The sequence below is a fragment of the Corvus moneduloides genome, chromosome 3, assembly GCF_009650955.1.
Source record: "Corvus moneduloides isolate bCorMon1 chromosome 3, bCorMon1.pri, whole genome shotgun sequence".
In the NCBI taxonomy this organism is placed as follows: Eukaryota; Metazoa; Chordata; class Aves; order Passeriformes; family Corvidae; genus Corvus; species Corvus moneduloides.
In genome coordinates this window covers 31,757,636-31,782,777 of record NC_045478.1, presented here as the reverse complement: position 1 = coordinate 31,782,777, position 25,142 = coordinate 31,757,636, and the positions used below count along the sequence as shown (strand labels likewise).

General features: G+C 36.9%; 1 protein-coding gene across 7 annotated transcripts in view; it reads right to left on the bottom strand.

The window, feature by feature from the left end:
• Window positions 1-25,142, bottom strand: part of COL19A1 (collagen type XIX alpha 1 chain) — a 187,409-nt gene that overhangs the window by 32,896 nt on the left and 129,371 nt on the right. For all 7 annotated transcript variants that reach the window (XM_032104736.1, XM_032104741.1, XM_032104740.1 and 4 more), the window contains 18 exons: window positions 23,909-23,962; window positions 19,421-19,483; window positions 18,601-18,645; window positions 17,587-17,622; window positions 16,654-16,689; window positions 16,488-16,541; window positions 14,488-14,541; window positions 11,083-11,136; window positions 9,739-9,828; window positions 9,098-9,142; window positions 8,914-8,991; window positions 8,019-8,054; window positions 7,864-7,917; window positions 7,721-7,774; window positions 5,428-5,469; window positions 4,300-4,353; window positions 3,419-3,472; window positions 338-391 (listed from right to left, as the gene is read on the bottom strand). In XM_032104736.1, the coding sequence (XP_031960627.1) occupies window positions 338-391; window positions 3,419-3,472; window positions 4,300-4,353; window positions 5,428-5,469; window positions 7,721-7,774; window positions 7,864-7,917; window positions 8,019-8,054; window positions 8,914-8,991; window positions 9,098-9,142; window positions 9,739-9,828; window positions 11,083-11,136; window positions 14,488-14,541; window positions 16,488-16,541; window positions 16,654-16,689; window positions 17,587-17,622; window positions 18,601-18,645; window positions 19,421-19,483; window positions 23,909-23,962 (957 nt within the window). The remainder of the gene's footprint in view (window positions 1-337; window positions 392-3,418; window positions 3,473-4,299; window positions 4,354-5,427; window positions 5,470-7,720; window positions 7,775-7,863; window positions 7,918-8,018; window positions 8,055-8,913; window positions 8,992-9,097; window positions 9,143-9,738; window positions 9,829-11,082; window positions 11,137-14,487; window positions 14,542-16,487; window positions 16,542-16,653; window positions 16,690-17,586; window positions 17,623-18,600; window positions 18,646-19,420; window positions 19,484-23,908; window positions 23,963-25,142) is intronic.

Genomic DNA, 25,142 nt, shown 5'->3' with positions numbered 1-25,142 from the left:
ACTAGCTGGAATTATTTTTAGATTTTATTGCTAACATGACTCTAACTTGGGTAAAAATACATAATTCACTGCAAGTTTGCACATTATAAATCATTTAACCTCACAGATTCTTTAGTAATGTCAAAACTTCAAACCTGTTTAAGTTACATAAACTTTGGGTCCAGACAATTATGGTATTTTCAGTAACATCAACACCAGTATAGTTTACTTTACTAGAGCCAGAATGGGTAAGATTTTATTATTACTCTCCCAAAGACAAAAGAAAGGACAAGAAACTAGGTAGTTATAGCAACTCCTGCAGAAATAAATTAGATCACAGGTGATGCCAGGCACTTACAGATGGGCCGCTTGGTCCTGGTATACCCGGCAGTCCAGGAGCACCTTGAAGACCCTGGAAATTAAAACAGCACATGTCTATTTCCTCTCCCACTTATACCTCAAAAATACTTATATTCAGCATGTTTAGCAGTACTATAACTATATTACAGTGCATTTTCTTCTAAAATGTAGACATTATTTTTAGTAATGGTTTAAAAGTTGTCACCCCACCAGGCAGGGAAGAGAATCAGGTTATCCTTTGAACCAGGTTAGAGGCAGCTCCTTGCATGAGTGATAAACACCACTTGTCAATCAACCTTTCACATTGTTAGCTTATATTTTGTAAATAGTTTTGTCTTTAGTTGTGCAGATAAGAGGAGATGACTAGCTTTTCCTTAGACACTAATTTTCCATTTTCTTTTACTAAAAGGCTTTTTTTTCTGGTGAGAAGACATTTACTCAGGCTTCTCAATATTACCCAATGCTATCTAAATGAAATGGTGCTTTCTGCCTCATTTTTGGTTTGGCTTTTTTTGATAATTGAACATGACATTTTACATAATATTTAATGATCTACTTTCCTGCTTGTATTCTTTTTGATTGTCCCAAAATCAATGGACTCTGGTATCCAGTTACTAAACATACAGCTGTGCAACTCACAGAGATGGGATTTGGGAAAATCCTATATGTCACTGAAAGCCTTTCCTCTGCCACGCTAGGCTTAGGTGCAGTTTTAGACATGTAAAAGTCATGCACTAACGAGAGCTGATGTTCTTGGTTCTCTCTATAACCCACAAAGAGAAACAGATACTTCCAAGCAATGATTAATTTCATCTGTCCATCCTTTGACAAGAAAAATCCCCTCAGAAAAGGTGTATTTCTCATTTTAAATGCAGTGTTTAAGAAGGAATGGCAAAGGAGGCAGCCTAGAAAATCACAGAAGTCAGCAGCCTGGAAATAGGTGCTCAGAGGGAGAGACTGAGGGAAAAACTTCAGAGAGAAATAAATCAACAAAAATGTAGAGATGGAGAGACATTGATTTTCCTTTTTTGCTCCTGTGCACAGAGGACATTGATCCACCTCTGCAGCTTTTCAGAGTGGCAAGGTAACTGCTAAGGTGCTCTCTGTTCCTTTTGAACTCCTTTACTCTGATGGTACATTTACATGGAAAATTAATATGAAGCCAAAGGAACATTTTCTGTATTCTGACTACTCATATTAAAAAAAACCTCCTCTGAAAAAAAGAAGTGCTATGAAAATGAAGATAACAAGTTCAGCAAAAGGGTGACTGGAAAGCATATGGAAGTTAACGAGCATATTTCAAAGAGCTTCACGTGGGCTTCTCACACGTTCTTCCCATTTCTTCCCATTCCAACAAAATAATATAAACAAAAGTTTTAAAATTTGTAAAAAAAGTTACTTTTAAAACCTCTTCATACATGTTTCTGAAAAAAAGATCCACTTGCACCATCATGATATCATATTCAAAAGCTGCTCTAAAACATCAAAAATATCAGAGCTAAGGCAGCTAACCAGCTCTCAAATGGTGAGGAAATGTGTAAGTAACTGACTTATTAACACAGCATTAATGAAAAACATACAGTGGTTTTTCTCTATACTCCTTTAAAATATCTGCCAGTCATAAACTTGGTCTTACCTTATTATTACCTTCTTAATTCCCTGCAATATCTTATTTGGGTCTCAACTGTTTAATAGTATTTGAATTGTCAAAATTGTTTTGCTAATGCTTCATCCTGCTAGGGTTAACTGGTAGAGGTATCCTATATGGCTCACAAAGCATGTGTTACTTTCCCATTTATTTTTTAAGTAAAATTCTGTATGAGATTTCCTTATGGCTGCCCCATCCTTTTATAGAATATGTTCTGAATTCCATCTCAGGAGGCACTTGCTTCTATAAGAATCAGAGGCATAATAAGCTCTATATATCATGTAAAACCAAAGGAAAAGATAAGCATGATACTTTAGGCTGCTAAATTCTGGGGCAAAACAGTAGCAGGAACTGCATCTTTTTTTTCCTCATATAATTTTTTACTTTTGTAAGCCAAGGATCCTGCTGAACACGTTTTTTTTTTTTTTAACTAGTCTCTCATGCTACTACTCTTTAAAAATTCTTAAGATATCATGGCCTTAGTGACAAAGAAACGTGAAATTCTTATAAAGAATTGCAAACCCCTCAATCAATACACTCTAAATTGCTTTCATATTTTCCAGATTCTGTGTCTTGCAACCAGCACTCCTACATCACGAGAGAGTAGTATGTGTTTAATGCAGTTAAGTATTTCAGAGTTTTGAAGTGTTCACCACATATTTTTTAATGGGCTACTTATTTTAACTCCTCAGTTGGCTAAGACCACTAAGAAATTAATTCATTTATCCAGATTAATTTGCTTAACAGTTTCTGCTCTGGTGATGTTCTTTTTTTTTCTTTTTTTTGCACAGATATTGCTCTTGAAATGTTAACTACAAATATTTCAATTTAAAATGAAAGCTATAGCAGCTATTTTGGATTTGGCACCACAAGTCATTTGGGTTTTTTCCTTCTCCATAAAGACATAAAAATAACTCCAAGAATGTAATATGAGATGCAAAATACTCTAAATACTTTAAATTCAGCCTATTCAAATATTTTTCAGTTTCTACCTAATAGTAGTTGCTGCTATTACTAATCCCATCAGATTATTTGCTTAATGGAAAGTTTTCAAAAGTGAATTCTAAAGGGGAACCAACAAAATGAAAGCAAATATGTTATAGACATGAAGCATTTTCTGAAAATAGTTGTCATTAGCCTATTTATTGCTCTATCCTATATCCCTAAAAATTAGCATGTAAATGTATGTGAGGCTTTAAAATATACAAATGAGCAAAAATTCGCAGACAAAAATTAAAGGGTGTTATTTAATTGAATAATAACATTTAATCTTTCTGAAAAATCAGAATTGAGGGCTATTTATAGCAATACATGACTATCTCAACAATTTTAAAGAACTAAATAACATTCTGAGCATTTCATTTTCAGTCTAGGTCTTTACTCAGTTCAGGTAAGAAGAATGCAACTGCTGTAGAAATGAAGTAATTTTACCTCATCACCCTTTTCTCCTGCAAGCCCAGGAAATCCACGTTCACCTTTGCTTCCCTATGAAAACATAACATTCAAACAAATACTTCCTATTAGAGAACGATGAATTTCATGCTCTGTAGGGCATTTTATGACCCACATTTAGTATATACTAGCATGATGCCCTTACAGCCATAGTGCCTAAAACAGAAAGCAGAGGCTCAAAATTATCTGAAAGCTTTAAAATATACCTTCCAGCAAGGTGAAATGAGGTGACTGGTTTGTATCTAGGAGGCAAACTAGTCAAAAGGCCTGATGGAGACATTAGCACCAAAGAGCTTAAATGCTTGCTGAAATGGAGAAAGTTCACTTCCATGGAATTAGGCTCAGCGACAGGAGATATCTATATGCCAAACCATGTGGCTTTTGATCCGATTCCAGTGAAACAGGACTTTGATTGATGTCAGTGAAACTTCAAGTCCCAGGGAAAAGGCTGCATTACTCCCATGGGAACAGCAAAGGCACAGGGTGGTCCAGCTGTGTTGCACACTTGAGGGAGACATGGGAGGTTTGCCTTTTCACCGCAGGATTCTCGTGTGAGTGACTCACCTAAAATGAGTCTATAGATAGCAACACACTGCTGGGCAGTCCAATCTGAGCCAGCTTTAATGGAGGCATGACACAGAAAAACTATCCAGGCCTGGGACTCAACTCAGGCTATTTTGCTCACTCAGCCTAGAGAAGAGGCAAACTGACACATGAAGAGGCCTGAAACAAAAATCATTTGAACCTTTAGGCTGCTCAATGCCATAGGGACAAAAAGTCAAGTCTGGTAAAGGGAAGAATCTGACCTTTTGCTTTTAACGAGCAACCAAGCAATGAAAAGTACTCTCCTCAAAACTTACTTTTGGTCCTTCTCTACCAGGAATGCCTGGAGGACCTCTTGTGCCAGGATCGCCCTGTGGAGCAGACAGAAAACAAAGTGACAAATAAATATTTTTATGACATTGATCTGATCCATGCAGACTGATCCATACACATTGTTTCCTTCCTGCCTTTCTGACCAGCCCTCAATTTTACCCCAAAGCCTTCTCTTCAGTCCTTGCTTTCTTCTAAACCATATATTTGTTCAGGGAGACTTCCTTGTTTTCCTTCCCCCCTCTCACACTCTATACTCGAATCGTGCTAACACGTTTTTAGCTTCGCTTTGGATAGTCCCAGACGCACCTCTGTTTAGGTTCGAGCAGACCATCTTCCTTTTAAGGATTAGGTGGAGATGAAGGCTACTTGCTACTCTCTGCAGCTTCAAATCTACAGTTATTTAAAAGTAAATGACCCCAGCATTGCTGAGAGAAGCATTTGCCAGCTAAATTACAGTCATACAGAAGTACTAACCACAAAACACCAAGAAATGAAGAATGAAGCATAAAGAATCAGCAAGAGAGAGAGCTCTGAAAAGAGCATGTACAGCAGAAAGAGAGTACAATTACAAACAGAAAGAAAGACCTAAAATAAATCAGATTTGGAAATGAGAAAGTCAATAAACCCTAAGTACAAGTATTAATAAAGGGCAGTAGAAATGATGTGTGTGCTTTTCATATTGAAATCCTCCCGAGCACAATTTTCATTTCAGAATATTGGAGAACACTCAAAATTTCATTATTTTTCAAAATAATGTCTTAGGAAATCTAGACTATTTCCCCCATGTGGTATATTACTGAAGTTAATGCTACAAAATAAGGTGGAGAACAGGGCATATTTTTAGCAATTCATACTGTGGACCGGATGTGCTGAATAGGCACTTCCTGGATACTACCTCACATGCTGTTCAAACACTATTTTGCATAATTTCTGTAAAATACATTTTAGTGTGTATCTTTGAAAAACAAAACAAAAAATCAACAGAAAAATCACAATACTATTCTAGGCTAGCCCCGTAAATCAAAACTGAACCTATAGAAGCTCTCAACTGCACGTTTGTTTAAAAAGCATTTTTATAGCAAAAAAGGATGTTTAATCTCTGAAAAATTTACCTTCAGTATAGCACCCATGTCTCCCACAAGTGGAAGTGCAACCTGAAATTAAAAAAGGCATCAGCAGTTAATGTTTTACTCAGCACTACTAATTCTGATGTTTTCATTGCTTCTAAACTTTATATTGTTACACATAGAGCTGATTATACATATATATTTGTTGAAGCTATTTTTTAATGAAAACTCGAAAGAAAAAGCAGGTTTTCAGAGACAGTTAAATATCACAGTCTATCCAACCTATCAATTGTAATTCTTCACTACAAATTCAATGAAATTTCTCAAACCCTGACAACAGCATAACTCCTGAACATATTAATATTGTTGGTTTTGTTGCGTATCAGCAGCAACTTAATGTTACTGGAATGTCTTGTATTCTCACCAGATTAACGTCAATTGTTTTCCTCCTCCTTTCTCCTAGGCTTTGACTCTACTGTCAACTGTAGCATAAATTCTGGAGATGCCAAAGCTAACTTCAGTAAGTTATCTCAGACACTGGGAATAATACAGCTACAGCAACATGAGCAACATATGTAATATTTTTTCCTGCCTTTAAACATTCATAATTAGTGTGTAACTCCTTGGTGCCACTGCTAAACTGCTACCAATACCAAAGCTGACCCATTTAAAGATCAGTCAGTGGATCTATACTGTACTGAAGCACATACCAGATTTCCAAGACCTGCCATTAAACATATATTTAAAGACTCCCTGTGAAAAACTCATTGTCCCGGTTATCATCAGCTTCATTCACAAACAGACTCTCCAATGACTAATTCTCATTTAATCTGGCAATTGCTAAATCTAAAATCATCCTGGGCATACTATAAAATTAGACATATTCAAAATAAGGTAACTGGTTTTGTTCAGCCTGTTTCAATTCTTTCTATCTTGAAGAAGAAAAATAAAACATAAGCACTTTTTTTAGCGTATTCTAAAAACTGCCAGTTAATAACAAGGAGTGTCAAATATCAGCTCAAGTGACACACTGCTGAACATAATTAACCAGAAATATGATCAGGAGTACACCATCTACAGGGTGGCATAACCACCTTTGAGAGCATGCTGAGGTGTTTTTTTAGGGTGAGACAACACCATCTAGCACAACTTAAGGTCATGGTTATGTAAGGTGTGAAGTTTATCCTCTGCACAGAGGTAAACTGTACACAGACAGGATCACCTGCTCTTAAATCTTGTGACAAGACTTGAAAACAACAACCTGCATGGCCTGACTTTTCACCCTTCTCCTTATGATAGATGGGCTATTACTGTGTCACCTGTTGGTCTTCTGACTGGACTAGAAGCATAATTTCCTCAGTCTCTCCTCTTTTCTAATGTTTTTATTTTAGCTGCTCTATCACTGTATGGCACAGAACCCCAAACCCTCAGTGTGAAAGGGTCCTAACCCCAGCTGCAAAGGGCATGCATGTACGAGTGCAAGCGGACAGTACTCGTGCCACACAGCTCCTCCTCTCTGTGTGTAAGGCAATTCCAGCCTGACTGCAAACACACTCTGTAGAGCCATAACTCTGTGTGCTCATCGCTGAATAAGTGTATAATATATGCTGGGATTTTGAAAATGTTAAAATGGCCCTAATTCTCCAGATTCACTCCTGCTTGCTACATCTTCATTCAAAAAAATGTTCTTTCCAAAGAGAAGAGTATTTCAAGAGAGCAAAATGCCATAATTATGCTGTTTGTGAGTTTTACCATTTAGACCCGTCTGTTTAATAGCAGCATCAAATATTTTACTTACATTTAGTTTACAATGTGCTGTGCCTTCCAGACATATTCTACTTCAGAATTTTAGGTTTTCCTTATTAAGGCCTTTATCCTCATCTCTCTCGAGTTAAATCTTATTGACTTCAGACAGCCTCTGAATTTTGATTATATCTTCAAAAACCAAGCAATCTTTCCCACTCCAATTTCAGAGTTTTATCTACTTACCCAAATCAAATTAAATCACTGAAAATAACTGAGCATGGGAGAGACCTCTCTTTCCAAGTTTGACAATAATCTGCTGAGAGACACTCAGATCCATGATTTTTGATAAGCATTAACTACATGGTAACTAATTCTAAGCATTTTTTCTTGCTTAAAGAAACATCATGAAGACAGGCTCAGTTTTATTGGGGCCAAGGTACATAACATGACAGTTTTCCTGTCTTTCCCAAGGAAATATTTCCACTTTATCTTCATATCACTAGTTCTTCTAGACTTGCTATGCCATCTCACCTCATATAAATTTAAAATATTTTCACTAAAGCAAATACAAAAGCTTTCCCTGTATACATACAGGATCACCTGGAGGGCCTGGTAGTCCTGGCTTTCCATCTCTTCCTGGAGTGCCCTAGAAACAAACGTAAAACTTGATGGCCTTAAATCATTTATGAGGTACACATTATTTTTTTCTTGTATAGATATAAAACTGTCACTTACATTAATTCCAGGAGTACCTGGAGTTCCTGGTAATCCTGGAGGTCCCCTAGGGCCCTAAGAGCACAAAAGGTCATTTAGGATATAAGAATACATTTCCTGCAAAATTCTTAAACTAAAGTAATGTTTTTTTTATTAAAGAGAAAATTTTACCCTACCTGCACACCTGCTGATCCAGTTGGACCTATAGGACCCTGTAAGAAAATTCCAAATAATCAGTAATTACACTTTCTGAGATAAGGGAGATGAACTTCATTAAAAAATGCTGAATGTGGGATATTTGTGCAGTTTTCACTTCGAGAAAGGCTTGCTTTAAGGTTTGGCTTTAAATCCAAATCTAATTTTGCCAAAATGAGAGACCTCAAGACTTTGTGAATGCTTATTTTTTAGGCAAGAAATTCCAAAAATTAATGATCTGTGGTGAAACTTGATATTTAGCGAGGAGATTAATAAAAAAATCTAATGAGCAGTTGAATAAAAATTTAGATATAAGTGGGCGATTTTTAAAACTCAGATTTAAAAATATTGTAACAAAAAAATTATCTTTAAGGATTATTATTTTAGATTAAGACATTCAGGGTGAATGTCTAGTCACCTTTCACAAACATTTTCTCCTTCTACTGGAGCACTGTCCATAAACTGATTTGTGTCAGCTGATAAGCATTGGTTGACTGAAGAGAGATTGCCTCAGTCACTGGAGTAAAACTCCTGCAATACCATGGACCACCTACTGGCTACACCATCAGCAAATTTTTTTACTGGATACTCTGAAGACACTGCAGATGACTTTATTTAAAGGCATTAAAAAGAAAGAACCCTGGGAAACAAGCTGAATAACTGAAACAGTTATTGCTGTACAATTTACCATGAATGCTTTAGATGTCTGCATCAGCTCCCTTTAATTTAAACTGCACAGCAACCCTTGAGGCAAACTGGGAGTTGGGAGTTGAGCCAGAAGGGAGCTCATGGCTTTTTATTATGCTTTGTTTGCTTATTGCATTTTCTCAGTGATGTACAGCGAGAAGCCCAAATTCCGGGTGTTGGTTTACTTACTGGTGATCCCTGAATGCCTATTCCAGGCGGCCCCATCTCCCCAGGTGCTCCCTGTACACCAGGTAGTCCTCTTTCTCCCTGTGAAAGGTACAAGGCTTTCCATCACAAGAGCTCTGAAAATGTAAACTACAATATTGTCTTTTAAAAAATATTTTTAGAAACAGAAATAATGTTTTTTGCATACCTTTGGCCCCCTTGGACCTGGATTTCCAGGAACACCAGTGGGACCCTAAAAGAAACCCAAAACAAAACACGAAAAAACCAAGAAAAAGCCAAATTATGTTTTGAAATCCAAGACACTAGATGAATTTAATTGCCAAAATTAGCCAGCCCTTAGAACTGAACTACGACAAGTTTACATGTCTTCCTTACTAGTGCCAGTGTCACTAGGATCTTGTGGGATTCTTACACTATTTCTAGACTATATTTTAATGCACTTATAATACCACTGTAAAATATATTTCACTTTTGAAATTACAGTAAAAAATACTTGCTTTATGGCTTTAAATTGGAAGTGACTAGGTTTAGATTAGGTATTAGAAGAAAGTCTTTACTGTGTGTGGTGAGGCTCTGGAATGGGTTTCTGAGAGATGTTTTGGATGCCCCATCCCTGGAAGTGTTCAAGACCAGGTTGGATGGGGCCTTGAGGAACCTGTTCTAGTAGGAGGTGTCCCTGCCCATAGCAGGGGTTTGGAACTAGACGATCTTTAAGGTATCTTCCAACCCAAAACGTTCTATGATTACTTTCATTGCACAGTGAGAATTCTTTCACAGTTGCCCCTGAAGGAAGTAAAGCCAAAAAGTCTTTTCAGATTATGAACTTACTGGTCTTCCAGGCAGACTTGGTCCAGGAGGCCCCATATCACCTTTTGGACCTGGATGACCAGGAGGTCCCATAATTCCACCAGGGTCACCCTACAAAATAAACTTGAATCACTAACTGAAATGTGAGAATTTTCCCCTGTGAAAAAACTCTAGATATTATATATTATCAGGGTTATCACAGAAAGTGCCAGTACTTTGAGAAGATATAGAGAAGAAAAAACCCCTCATATTTTCCTTCAAAAAGCTACAGAATTGGAGACATGGATCATGTAACCATTAATTATAACTAGTATTCTCTTGGTTTCCCACATTTGCAATGCATCTGATCTGCATTTCTTGTTCCCCAGGCTCCTAATACGCAGGTTATCATTAAACCCTGCCAACTAACTCATAGCAACAGCTGAAACAACAGCTGTTTCTCCCCAACTAGCAACCACTAGTGGTAAACCTGGGGTCTTCAGCATATTCCTCTTTACACCTCTGTTCCTTTTTTCAATACATGCAGTGTCACTTGCTCCATATCTCTAAACTCCTGATGCTTACACAGTAAATTTGTGCCTTTTATTATGCTGTCCTCTTGTCTTTTACAGGCTCCTGCAACATTCTCTGTGATTCTTCCGGAATCTGCCACTTCCCATTTTGCAAGATGATTACATTTTTGTGCTTGTTGCAGTTATTTTCTCTGCATTTCCTTCAGCTCACTTCCTCAAACTGGATTTTATTGGTTTCCCTTGTACCCCACAATGTATAAATGCCACAATGCCTCACACAGCTCAGAGCACACCTGTATATCCTCTTTTTTTCTCCTCCTTTACATTCAGTATATACACACATAATTTCTAGCTCTTGCTGATGTAGTCGAATTTTAACTAAGGCATTTCTGCACAGCAAAATACAATGTTCTAAAGAGATCCAGCCTTGGCTCACATCTGAGCCAGTGTAGCTGCCCTAGAGCTCTGCCAAGATGAATATGTCTGACTGCAAAGTGGGATTTTACTCATTAGTCTGGGTAGGACATTACACTGAAAGGTTGTTCTGTAGTCAGGACCTGAACTGACATTTCTGCACTGCACAGATTTAATGTAAGGGCACAGTCCAACCTCCTTGAAATATTACCTAAATTATTCATCTAAAGAGCAACTGGGTTGTCAAACTGGCCTGAATCATCTCCAAATGCAGAGATATTTCTCCTCCAAGACACAGGGGGTTGCTGCTGGTACATTTTAAAGTCACTTCATACAACAGCCACACAGATGCACTATAGAAGAATGGAAGGTTACTCTTGAAGTGAAAATTTAAAATGCTTTAACATATCAAGTTTAATTAAAAACACTTAAAACATACCTTGTCTCCTTTAATTCCTGGGTTTCCTGGTATCCCAGGCTCTCCCGGTAAGCCCTGGAATTAATAAAAACATAACTGTACATTTTTATAGCTATTCCCTTAATGGTTACCTAAAAATACAGATGGAAATTAGTTTACACTGGAATATTTACTGTGCATTAGTATTGACCCCAAATGTTAAAGACTATAAGTTAATGAATGCTTCCTTAATTAAATGTATGAATAATTTTTCTTTAAGTTAAAATGTAATAATAGAGGTTATTTTCTGGATGCTATCAGGGCAGAATGGCAGAGACCAAAAGGTTTATTTCTTCTATTTCAAAGTAATTCCTAGTCTTGAAAATCGATCTTTTTTTCAAGGAAGGCAGTAGCACATAAAAACTTGAATTTTGAGTAAGTGTCTCATCTTTTTTGCCCATGGAGGGCTGCATGATTTCCTTTACTAGTTAATTATTCAAACCAGTATCTTAAAAGCCTCAATGAATTCCCACTCCTTCACATTAGTTAATCCAATAAATCCCTTTAAATGTTTTAGATATGTAATGGACGTCAAACATTTTCAGTAAATAAAGTATGTTCCAGCCTTTCTTTTGTCTAAGTCTTCTCATCTTTCACATTTTGATTTTAACTTTGGTATTTTCCCTTGTCCTTTACATGAAGGATTATTATAAATGCAGAGAAATGAAGATAAATGAAAAAGATTAAAATTTAAATAGAAACTATTTAAATAATAAGTAAGGCTTAATTGGGTTCTCTTACTATACTGCAACAAATACAGAAAACTTTTTTCATGACCCTTCAATGTTATTCAACCAAATATTTAGCCAAGTGTTTTGTTAAGAATACCAGTAATTTTCACACTAAAGGATAAAATTGCCCAAACTGAACAGTAAAATCTAAGTAAGAAACTTAAGCCGGACTGAAAAATGAACTTTCTAAGAAAAAGACAAGGAAGTGTGTATTGTTTTAATTTTTCTTCTCAGTGTAAAACAGTTCTGTGAACACTGACATATGACAACATTTTCATGCCAGTAGTGAACATCCAGCAGCTTTCTCTGCTGCATTCTATACTTAATACAGACAGACATCTACCCATTTCACCCAGTCATCCAAACTAAAAGGATAAGAAAGAAAAAAAAAAAGTAAATTTAAATTTAGTGATCATGGCCAACCCTATCTACTTTTAATATTGGCATAAAATACATACAGTCTCTCTTCTCTCTCTTCTTTTCTAAGGATTCCCCAAATTTATCTTTTTTTATCTTTTTTTTTTTTTTTTGGTTGGACCAAGCTGAAGTGGTTTCTTAGGAAAACAAAAGAAGCAATTCTTATTTGCTAGATGCCTCTTTGATAATGTAAGTTGATGTAAAATGATTTTCAAACTTTCATAATTTTCATCATACTGCATAAAATGAATTACTATGTTTTTTAATCTATAATGTTTCATCTTTAGAAGATAAAAAACCAAGAAGCTTGGAGCTAAGCACAGTGTCTATAATATATTTAAATTTATGTTTTAAGACAACTAGAATTGTGTGCACAAATATGAGTCTTCAGGATCATCTATATCTAGGACTTACATATATTATAACTAGTATTTATCTGTTCATAATGTTCTCTTGAGCACAGATTCATCAGAACAGCAGTTTCAAAAACAGCAATTATGAACTCAAGTGGTATGATGGCAACACAAGCAAGAGAGAAATAAGTATTTTTTATCTTTCATTGTAGGATTGGTGATTTGTACATAAAAAGAAGCACAGCAGATAAGACTTACAAACTATTGAAGATAGGTAAATCAGACACAACTGAAAAAACATATGCCTCAACTGATTAGGAAAATAAGATATAAAGAAATGGTCATTAAGTAACACTATATAAAATGACTACATGCAGATTTAAATACTAGTGGTTTTTTCCCCTGTCAAGAGCTGAAAGTACCCCTGTACTCCGCTGGTCACTTCACTTATATCCCTAAGACTTTTAACAGGTCACCAATAAAAAGTCTGCCAGCTTAAAATACCACTCAGAAGGGTATTTTAATATTAATAAGGTATATGACTTAGAAATCTGTTAGAAATAAGAGTTCTCTTCCACAATGTAGTCTCAGAGCATGTGTGGAAAGGCCTAAGACAAAATGCAGCAACACCAGCTTCTAGATGCTCCTGTTGGTAGAAAAAAGATAAAAACCAAAACCACACACAGAGGAATGATTGAAATCCCACTCCTTTTCAAGTGAGTGGCTGAACTGCCAGGCTAAAGCTAAGCTTTTTATTGTCTGCTTTTCTTGATCCACTTCTCGGATCTAACTACTCTTACCTCCAAAATGATACTTAAAAGCCATTTTATGGTTTATGGAGGAAGGGAGGTACAAGAATCTAGAGGAGGGAGTAGGTGCCACTTGTTAGGTTATGTGACACCACTAGTGTTGTGGACTGAAAGACAGGGAATCAGGCAGAACATAGCTGTCTGCACACTGAAAGAGGGATTGTGCCATAATGTGGAAGGGACACAGGCAGCCACTGCCCCAAGAGAGGCTTCTACTATATGTGGGTGTCAAATTAAATGCCCAGGGCAGCTTCAAGTTTAGTAGAACAGTGGCTAACAATTTCCTAGAGAAACCAGACTGGACTGATGTTCCATGCGTGCTCCCCCTGCCCAGAGGCACAAGGGTTACAGATGTGCTGCATCTTGGGGTAGGTGCCTACAGTTTGAGAAATCCCAACCAGCCAGCAGACCCATCAGCCTGTTGCCCAGTGGCATAACTGTAGGAGGTACACTAAAATCCCCATGAAGGAGACCCCCATCACCTTGACAAAGTCCGGTCAGTTGGCAGACCTGAATGTGGGGCACCCAAAAGCGCAATAACTACAGGAACATTCAAATTCTCCTGGGAAGTACCACTGCTAGACACCCCCAACCCACCAGTTTCACACCCACAAGCACACTGCATCTCTGGGGAGCCTGGCCCAGTAATATCTGTGCCTGGTAACTGTGAGCAGCTGCACAATACATACCAAGACAACTTGTTGCTTAACCATCCCAGCCAAGCAATGGTTTCCCTGCTGGAATGGGAAGCCAGGACCCAATGAACATAACACTAACAGGGGGACGAGGGAGAGATAACCAAGAAGGGTAAAAGCTCTCATTTCAGTGGTTCTTAAATAAACCCCACTATCCAGATCCACTCCAGGCCGTCAGTGTCAGAAGCAGCATATAGCGGCTTTATTGAAATTCAAGATAATGGCCTGTTGAGGGAGGCATCCCATCCTACTATGCTTCAACACCTGATAACTACAGTAGTACCCACAAAAGGAGCACCTATGGTAACATCTGTGGCACTGTTCACTGACTAACAGTTCACACACCACACTGCAACAGCCGGTGAAATGGCACAATACATACAACTTCTCCTGGCAGTCCCCTGGGTCCGACAGGTCCTGGAGGGCCTTGCAGTCCCTGTGAAATGATACAATACACAACTGAGGTAAAAGTCAATAAATAATATGGTGTAAAGCATTCTTATATATAAATACATTAAAACATCTGGCATTAAGAATGATCTTCCACATGGAGTAAGAAGTACAGAATTGGCTCATCCTCCCTTACTCTAATGTTTAGTTCAATAAATCTTGTATATCGATATGTACAAAATCCAGTGTATGTATATAAAGCAAATAGAAGTAAATACAAATGGAATACCTAAAGGGAAAGACATAACAAAAGAATAAATCAAGAGTTCAAGAATCATTTTTAAGACAACAATTTGTGGCTTCTATAGCCACATCCATTCTCACTCAGCCTTCTTTCATGATCTAAAGTTCAGGTACTATCCAACATGAATAGTGTTGGGTGGCAGTTAGATTTAACAGTTCCTAATTCCACCTTTATTTGATACAATTCAAGATATCATGAGAGATTCTCAAGAATGCTTGTGCTTCAGTTACTTTCTTTACAGAATCACACAACTGCAGAATCAGTGAAGTTGTAAGGGACCGCTGTGGGTTATCTTGTTCAAACTTCCTGCTCAAGCAGAGTGATTCTAGAGCACGTTGCAGAGTTTCTTCAATATCTCTGGTGAGGGAGACTCCACAACCTCCCTGGGCAACCTGTTCCAGTCACCCACACAGTAAACAGGTTCTTCCTCTTATTCAGGTGGAACTTCCTGTGCATCAGTTTCTGTCCTTTGCCTCTTGTCCTGTTGCTCAGCACCACCAAGAAGGACCTGGAAACCTCAACACTACTGTTTAGATACTTATAGACATTGATGAGGTCTCCTTCCAGTTGCCTCTTCTCAAGGTTGAACAGGCCCAGCTCCCTCAGCCTTTCCTTGTAAGAGAGATTCTCCAGTCCCTTAATCATCTTTGTTGCCCTCCACTGGACCCGTTCCAGGAGCTCCATGTCCCTTTGTACTGAGGAGCCCAGAACTGGACACAGCACTCCAGATGTGGCCTCACCAGGGCTGAGTAGAGGAGCATGATCACCTCCCTCAACCTGCTGGCAATGCTCTTCCTAATGCAGCTCAGGATCCCATTGTCCTTCTTGGCCACAAGGGCATTGCTGGTTCATGGTGTTGCCCACCAGGACCCCTAGGTCCTTTTCCACAGAGCTGCTTTCCAGCAGGTTGTCCCCTACGGTTATTCCTCCCCATGTGCAAGACCCTGCACTTGCCTTGGTTGAATTTCAGACAGTTCTTCTCTGCCCATCTCTCCAAACCTGTCATAGTCCCTCTGAAGGGCTGCACAGCCCTTTGGGGTATCGGCCATTCCTCCCAGCTTTGAGTTGTAAGGAACTTGCTGAGGAGGCCCCTGCTCCTTCATCCAAGTCCTTGATGAACCAGTTAAACAAGACTGGGCCCAGTATTGGACACCACTAGTGACAGGCCTCCAAATAGACCTGTGCCACCAATTATGACCCTCTGGGATCTGCTGTTCAGCCAGTTCTTAATCCAGCCACTGTCCACTCATCCAGTCCACACTTTCTGAGTTTGCCTATGAGGATAGACTCAAAGTAAGTCCACGACTGCTTTGACATTACCTCCTGTCTCATAGGATTAAACAAAGGAACTACTAAAGTACTGGCAGTGGCTACTCCTTGCCCTACTAATGGATAAAGAGAATACACACACCCAGCTACCAGAGGATTTCGAATTGCAAAATGGGTACTCATATTCTTGAGTGACAAAATAACTTAAATATTCCTTTCTGAGTGACAGTGAGACCAACAAGAGCTTTAGGTAAAATGTAAATTTTATGTAAAATAGCCATGATCCAAGCACAAACTTTTGATATAAACTATTTGCATTCTTTGCCCATTAATACTAGCTAAAGAGTTGATAGCATCAGAGTCCTCTTATATACCAGCATAGCATGCAATTGCTATTGGATAAAATAACTTTCACTTACCTTTGATCCTGGATTTCCAATAAGACCAGGTGGTCCAGGATCTCCCATTTCACCCTAATGATATTGTTTGAGGAGGAAAAAAAAAAAATCCAAGTTTACTGCTGTGTCTCCCAGTATCAGCTACATATAGTGGCAATATATGTAGTGTGTACAAGTCAAAAAATACCTTATTTCCTTTTGATCCCTCCATTCCAGTCTCTCCCTGAAAATAGCAAATACAACCATAAGAAGTTACAAGTTTAACTAAGATCAACTAAGAGTTTAATTTGCGACCTTAAAATATTGTAATACAGTTTGCAAACTTAAATATTGAGAACATGTTAATGACTTTCTGATGCCTTGTGCAAACTCTGAAAGGCATTCCTCTTGCAACCTAATTTTTTTGTAAGTTTTCCCAGTGTTTTAAAGGAAAAATATTTGAAAACACTACATTTTTTTAAGAGCTTTTCCAGTCAAAAGCCTATTCTTCACCACTACATCTCTTCTGGTACCCAGTATTCACCTCCAAAACCACACATTATTGAAGTAGGACTTATTTTGGTTATTATAGTATGTTAATCACAAATATCTGAGCAACCTTGAGTTTTATGTTAAAAAACATAACTAGCTTTTGTCGAATATCGTAAGAGAGGACAATAATTAATTTAAAATGAGTAACATAGATAAAGAGACTCTTACAGAATGAGTGTTCTGAAAATTTGCCTTGAAATAACAAAAAAGTTTTGCACACATAAAATGGCTGTATGAGAACAGTCTGATGTTAAATGCCACATGATGGCATCAAAACAGTACAGTTCAGGCCACATAAAACTTTGGGAAAAAGCTGAAAGAAAGAATCTTCAGCGATTAATAAAATAGCTTTTAACTCAGTTCATGGACTGTACCAGCAACAGAAATGCTGAAGAACAGGGCATCTCTGTTTTATTTATAACCTGTGAGACCGTCATGCATATGTAAGAACGGGACAGCACCTGTGCTATCCCACATAATCCCTGCACCTAATGAATGTCTACAAAGAAAAGAATTACAGAATGAATATGGTATGAGAGTAATCTCAAATATACGTTATTCACACCAGTTCAAAACATGCTATACTTACTGGATCTCCCTTGTCCCCTTTTTCAGAAGGTTCTCCCTAAGGAAACGTAGGAAAGAGATTAACACAGATTTATTTAAAATGGCAAGTAGTACATATGTCTGGTTTTGCTGAAGTGTCCTGGAAAATCTGGCCATCTTAAAACTCTCTAAAATGCAAATATATGGACTACAAAAGTTTACTTGAGGGATGATGTTGATTTGATGCCAAGACCATGACATCTGTGATCCTTTCAAGCAGGAGCATTAGGGAGGGTCAGGAACATGAACTAAAGAGAGTGATCATGCATCCAAATCTGAAAAATTGTCAAACACAAGTGCTTTATAACACACAAAATCATAAATCTGTGATATCAACAGAGTAAAAATAACTTTTCTGCCTGCATGAAAGCTATTTATATAGAAGGATATGACCAAAGAAACCAAGAAGCCTCACAGCTGAATAGCAAAACACTTATTAATCAGTAGATGAAGAACTATGGGCAGTACATGTTCCTAGAATAGCAAAATACACACCTGTTTCCAAGTAATACTCCCCCCAATCATACAGTAAAATTTATGCTTAAACCAAAAGATACTAAATTAGAAAGTTAATTTGTACATTTTAATAATTTAAAGGTTCTTGTTTTTCCATATAGACATTGAAGATCACATTCATAACTTGAAAAAGTATGACTGGCATCTAATTCATGAGGCAGTCTCATGAATTTGATAATTAGATGAATTTATAAACTTATATAAAAATAATTTTAAACTGGTATTAAGTAAAATTATGAATGTTTTTAAAGCTGAGGACTTTGTGAGCTAATAAAACAGGGAAATTTTCTTGCATATGTAAATATACTCCCAAGGAGGGGCTTGAATAAAGTACTAAGGACATTTAGAGACTGGCAACTTTTCCTATGCCCAAATATTTTTTCTTGATCCATTGTATATTTTACAAGATTTCATTCATAATCAGTACATTAAATCAACTTCTAGTATAACACATGAGCACAGAAGCAAGGAATTGACTCACCTTTTCTCCTTTTGCACCAGTCATTCCCAATTCTCCTTTTTGACCCTTTTAAGAAAAAATTATATTTAAAATCTTTGTATTCTGACAAATGTAAATAAACCCGTCCTCTTCTTTAACTGCACTTTGTTCTGTGTGGGCCACAAAATCTTAACTATTGTTACAATGGAAATCGAGCTTTAAACATCTGCAAATGAATTTAAATGACTGTTTTCTATAGCAGATCTGCAGGCTTCTCAATAAAATGTTGTCAATTCTGTCACATACCCAGAACACTCTTCTCTTACAAGTTTGAAAGGCATGTAATTTTTAAAGTATCAGTTAGCTGTTTATACAGGACAGATAACTATAGACAGTATACTGCCATGCGGTGTGGATTCAGAATTTGACATCCATGCAATTTTTAGAGGCTGTCTATGAGTATTTTTGGTATAGAAAGTCTCCTTGTTACAGAGAAACCACTTAAATATTAACTATTTACTATCCAAAATATTTTCTGAATTCCAACTTTTTCAGAGTCTTTCCCACATAACTGGCGGGGCAGCTCATTTGACTTCTCAGATGGCATTATAGAAACCACACATAATTCTTCCAGCATTTTCCATTTCTATTTATGCTAGAGGAGAAAGGATCATATGCTGCCACTGCAGGATAGCATGATGAGTTGGATATTGGACTACACAGATCAAAGTGCCAGTCACCTCAAAAATCTATTCCTTCAAAGCCCATTGCAATAGATAAAATAAAGCGCACTGTGTTAAGAGTGGCAGGGACAGGTCAGATAGGCGCTTTGAAACTTCTCAAATTCATCCCAAATGCTTACAATGTCTCCCTTCTGCCCTTTAAGTCCAGGGGTCCCAAGTACTCCTAGTAGTCTTGTATCACTCTGGAAAGAAATATCACCACAAAGATCAGAAAACATCACTAGTTACTTCCAGTAACAATTTATTTACTGTAACAATTTCTTGCTATTTAGCAGTTGTAAATTCAGAAGTCCTAATTTACTACTAGAAAGGATAATAAATGCCAATGCAGTACAACTAGGTAGTGTATTGCGGAACACATCCTTTATCATGCATTCACACTCCTGCCAGACTAGCAGAAGATGAACAAAAGCATAAAAGGGAAATGTCTGTGTTGATTATTGCTATGCAAATCTATGATTTTTTTAAGTTCGACACAACGTATTTTTATGTTCATTGTTACAATACATTTCTCAAGTGTGTTAGAAAAGAACAAAAAACCCACTTCTATGAAAAAGAACCACAAGCTCTTTAATTTTGAGCAGCATGAAATGTGAAGAAAAAGTATAACTAATTTAAGTTTACTACAGGAGTAAGACAAAAGGAGAGGGAAGAGGCTCCTCACACTGCTTCTCAAAGAAGACAGACTTAAGGACTAGGGGTTCAAGTTGTATACTTGTGTTATTGCACTGCATTTATTTACTCTTCTCTACCAGGGAAAGACACAATAAAATACAGACGGTTTCCTTTTCACAAAGTCAGACTCAGACTTCCTAAGGGGAACATGCTTTTTTGCAATAACAGTGGAAGAAGCAACAAAACCCCAATGAGCCTGAAAAAGGAGCTCCAGTCAAGACCCAAGGAATCCCAGTCCTAGAACATGTGCCACTGGGGTGAGCAGGAGCCCTGAGCAAGTTAACTCCCCTTGCTGTGTTCCAGTTTCCATAGCTCTAAAATGGGAAAACATCACAATGAATAAAGGTGCCACTTACACCCCGTTAATATTTTCAGAAGTTGGTTGAATATAAATTGAATAAAATCAGTAATTACTTTAGAAATTCTAACTGCCTGATGGATTTGTCTTGGTGTTTAGGGTTTGTAACACTGTTAGTATAGTAATTACCAAAATCAGCTTCAGAGCAAGAGGCAGATACCCAGATACCTGAGTATTGATGAGAAGTAATTGACTACCACTGGACTGAGAATCCAGGTGTCTGTTACTATGAGTACACTACAAATTATGATTTATATTGAGTTGTGCTCTTTTTTTCATACATGGAGCCAAAAACTAAAGAAAGAAAAAGGCTATTAGACCAAATAACTACCCATATGGTCTTTGCATTTTTACAGGTAATTTGCTCTTGCATGTAAAATACACCAGAGTAAAAAAAAAAATCTTAGAAAATCAATAATGAATTATCCCAGAATAATCTAAAATTAGTAAGAATTATAATGGTTCTGAAATATTTCCTGACCAGATTATGTTGTAGTTTCAATTTTTTTGTCTTCTAGTTTAATTTTTTATTTTTATGTGTTGGAGAACATTTTAGATTAAACTGATCTGTATGCCCTTTCCAAAGATATTTAGAAGCAACTTTGGCTAAATGACCTTATATATACGTATGGAAAACTGATAAGTAAGAAGGATGACAAACAGAGGCCTTGAAAGACCAAGCAAAGGACTACAGAGGTCTGAGAGTATATAAATGAAAATCATGAGGCATCATTTATCCATCTCTGAAGGAATGTAACACACAGTACAGGGCAGAACTAGTTTCTTGGCAAAAAGAAGAGAACAAAATGCGTTTATCGAACTCACGCAAAGCATCTCATTTACGCTGAAAGCACAAAAGACATAACAAGAGGGAGTATAAAAATAGTCACCCGCTAGTAGGAACAAGCACAAAGGAAGAATGAGGGAGGCAATGCTGCAGCACTGTCTCCCATCCCATTAAGGATCAATGCTACTACTTATCCTGGGCAGGTTCCTCTCACCTTCATTAAAGAAAGACTGCTGATCTTGGTTTGCTGTTCAGCACAATTTGCTGCTGCAATCAGCAATTGTATTTATAGTGTTCTCTTTCACTGTATACATGGATCAAGTAAATTACACTTTTAAAGGCTTGCACTCCAGCCTCCTTAAAAATCACCCTGATAAAGTGATTGATGCTGACCCAGAAAAATCCTGGTTGCAATAAATTATTTAAATATGTTGTGCAGCTATCAGAACTTATTACAGCAATCAAAAATTACCATACACGAATCAGAAAAATTGCAAATGATATGCTAAGAAACAGAGAAATTAGAGAAACAGAAAAAATATTCTTAATTATGATGGGTCTTAAGAGCCACCACATTTCCTGGTATCAGTTTCCCATGGTTCCTAGAAATACCAACACAAAGAAGTGATACTAATATCCTCAGAAAAAAAGAAGGTGCTAAAATACCTATAACAACTACAATGTGGCCAATATGTAAACACTTCAAACAGCAAACCGAAAGAAGACCTTATGACATCCTTGAGAACAGGGATAAAATGATGGAAAATGACACCCCCACTCCCTGTGCTGTAAGGAACCTCAAAACCCTCAGAATATCACTCAAATATCATTTTACCAATGCAAATAACTGAGACATGCTGCAAATTCAATAATGGAATGTGAAAGACTGCTTGATGTCTCCAAAGTGCCGTGGACAGAATCAGCTTTTGTCATTCTATGTAACAGTATGGGAAAAAGACAAGTTACTGGTGCATACACCTGCCTAAGTGAATCAATGGCAAAGCAGAGAAGCTGTCCTTTTCTTTGAAGACCTCTTTGTCTTGTCCTTGATGGGAATATCCCATTCCCTTAATAAAATGTATAGGAACTAATGCGTTTGTTGTAGCAGTTGGAGACTTAAGTTGACTCTAGGAGGCTCTGAGTATTTAGTTAAAGAAATTTTGCATATTTAGAACCTTCTACTTGAATCAGAAAGCCAACTACTCTTTCATCCGGAATCAAACAGCATTTCCTTGTTGAACAGTTAATTGCTCATGACAGAGTCATTGAAATCTTCAAACCAGACAGCTGAAGGAAGAATAAAGTTGGTAAGCTGTACAGGATTTAAAAGATGATTAATTTATAGGCACATAGCAGTTGGTCTACATTTTTTCCAGAATATTGTTAATTAGGAAATATAAGCCACCTTAAGAATACTTAGAGTCTTATAATTATAAGATACGTGATTTTTGGAGACAGATGTGTGTCATTTCCTGAAGATCACGACTGTATTTCCTCTTGCAGAATTAACCTTAAAGGGACTATCAAGATAAAAGAGATTCATAAGGCAGAATGGGGAATGAGTTACAATAAATGTGGTATCCATAGAGGAAAAAGTGCTGGTATCAGTGAAAGCTCTTTGGCAGGAAAAAGAAACTGGTAAAGAAACCAATTGTGAAAACCAAAATATATAAAACTATAACACATTCATATGAAGCACGAGACCAAATACAGAAACTAAGTCTCTAGGCATAAAAATGCTCTAGGCTTAATTCCTAATACATGCTTCTAAGGTGATATACTGATTTGGAATGGATTCAATGTCAGAATTAACAGAGGAATCATTTCAGTGATAAAAGCAGTTGGAAAGGTATGTTTGACATGAATTTAACTCCAGAATCCCTATTCAAGGAAAGATTTTAGCACTCATCTGGGAATGTTATACAAGAAAAATACCCCGAATACATGTGCTCTTTAAGTTATGCATTCTAATATTAAAAGAAATTAACGTCCTCCAGGCTTGATCTGAATGACTTAATTCATGATACACACATTAACCATTGTACTGGGCAAATAATGCTGTAACAGTGCATCATGAATTTTTGAATGAAATAGTTTTCTGATCAGATAGATTACATACTCCCAAATCAATTAAGCAAGCTGCTGTATTCTTTTATAATGGCAGACACTACCAAAGCCTAAATGGTTTGAAATATCTGCAGTAAGAATGTAAAAGCTCTGTCATGCTGAACATCATCCGATGCAATTTTAACATCTTTTTTCTATTAAGTTCTTTTAGCTGCAGGTGGTTTTACAATTAACACAATATTTTTATTAGTCCATAATACAAACATAAGGACAATTCTCATGGACTGCTATCAGATCTTTTCAAAATTATGCCTCCTTGTCTTTCTATTTTACTCTTAGATTCTATTTTACTCTAGATTTCTATTTTAATCATGATTCTTCATGGCAGAGTTGGTCAAGAAAGAAATATGAAGTACAGTTTAGAGCAATTAGGTTTAGAAATGGGGAGCTGGTGCTTCACAATAACATCTCCTTTTTGAGTTATACCAGTCAAAAACAAGTGAGTAGAAGCTGGATGGAAGGCAAGACACATGGCAGCAAGATAGCAGGTATGTGACAGGAGTGTGGACTGAGACTGTAAAGGGATGCAGAAAGGGGGTAGGGAAGAAATTACCTTTTGAATTCATTTAGAAAGTGGTTCACAAGGATCAAAACTGTAGTAATTTCTACCTTAGATACTAAGTCATAAACCCACACAGACATTAAATCAAATCTCCATACCTCATTATAATGCTTGTTCAATGAATCCAGAATTCCTTTTAGTCCAGAAGGACCCTATATGGAAAAATATGCATCATTTTAATTTAACTAATTTTATGTTTGCATATCTGTATTTAAAGAGCAGTGGGGATGTAAAAGAGTTTTGATTTTTGAGTGCACAGTAAATTATTTTCTGTATCTTCATTATTTCCTTTTTTCTTGCACAGAGGAAGAAGAATGTTAGTTTTTAAATCTCTGAGTTTTGAAAAACAGCAACTTATTTTCAAGTGAATTGGTCTGTCAGAGAAGACAGAATTTAAATCCATAAAAATTTTAAAACAAGTCCCTTCTGGTATGAACAACATTCTTGTTCTGCAGCATTTCAAAACTCCTTCAACTAACTCAAAGCACAAATTCTGATGTAGAAGCAGTTCCTAATGTGAGCAAACAGATAGATTTTTCATTTGAGAGTACTGTAAGTGAAATTGAGGAATGCCAGAATTCTCCAGAATATTAACTTCCTAGTTTTATTAGCATTGCAAGTTTGTACTTAAACACATAACTTTCATCAAGAAATTCCACAGTGAAAAAGGAACTTCCTGCTCAAATGAATATTTAGGACAGAGACTTAAAAATGTGCTCGGGAAAAAACATTTTTGGACATTAAATCCCTCAATTTTAGACATATTCTGCCAAAAAACATGCCCTCAATGAGATTTTTAAGTTTGGTAGATGGAGCGGAACACAGAAGTCAAGAACTTATGTACTAAGACTCAATTAAATTTACAAACTAGCACATTTACTCCCTTTGAGTTGGAGCTTTTACATAATGCAATATGAACAACAACCACTCATGATGGCTGTAAGAAACACTTGACTGTATTAAAAAGATTACAATATATTCAAGTAAGTCACTTAGCCTGATTGACCTGGATGTAACACAGGGCACAAAAGCAACTCTCCTTTTATGGGGCTTTTTATAATTACAATTCACCCTCTGCAGCTTTTGTCTTAGTGTGGATATCAGGAAAATTTGGAAGGCACATGAAACAACTCAGGTGTCTCACTACCTCATTTTCCCTACATTGGAAGAGATAAAAGGCCATACATTTTTACATTCATGTTATTTTGAAGTGAATTGTCACTTCAAATTTATGTTAAAAATAAGATCAATATAGTCATGATGTTTTCACTGAGATCTCACTCCACTCTGATTTCTGAAGTTAATGGCAGAATTTTTACTCTGATATCCACA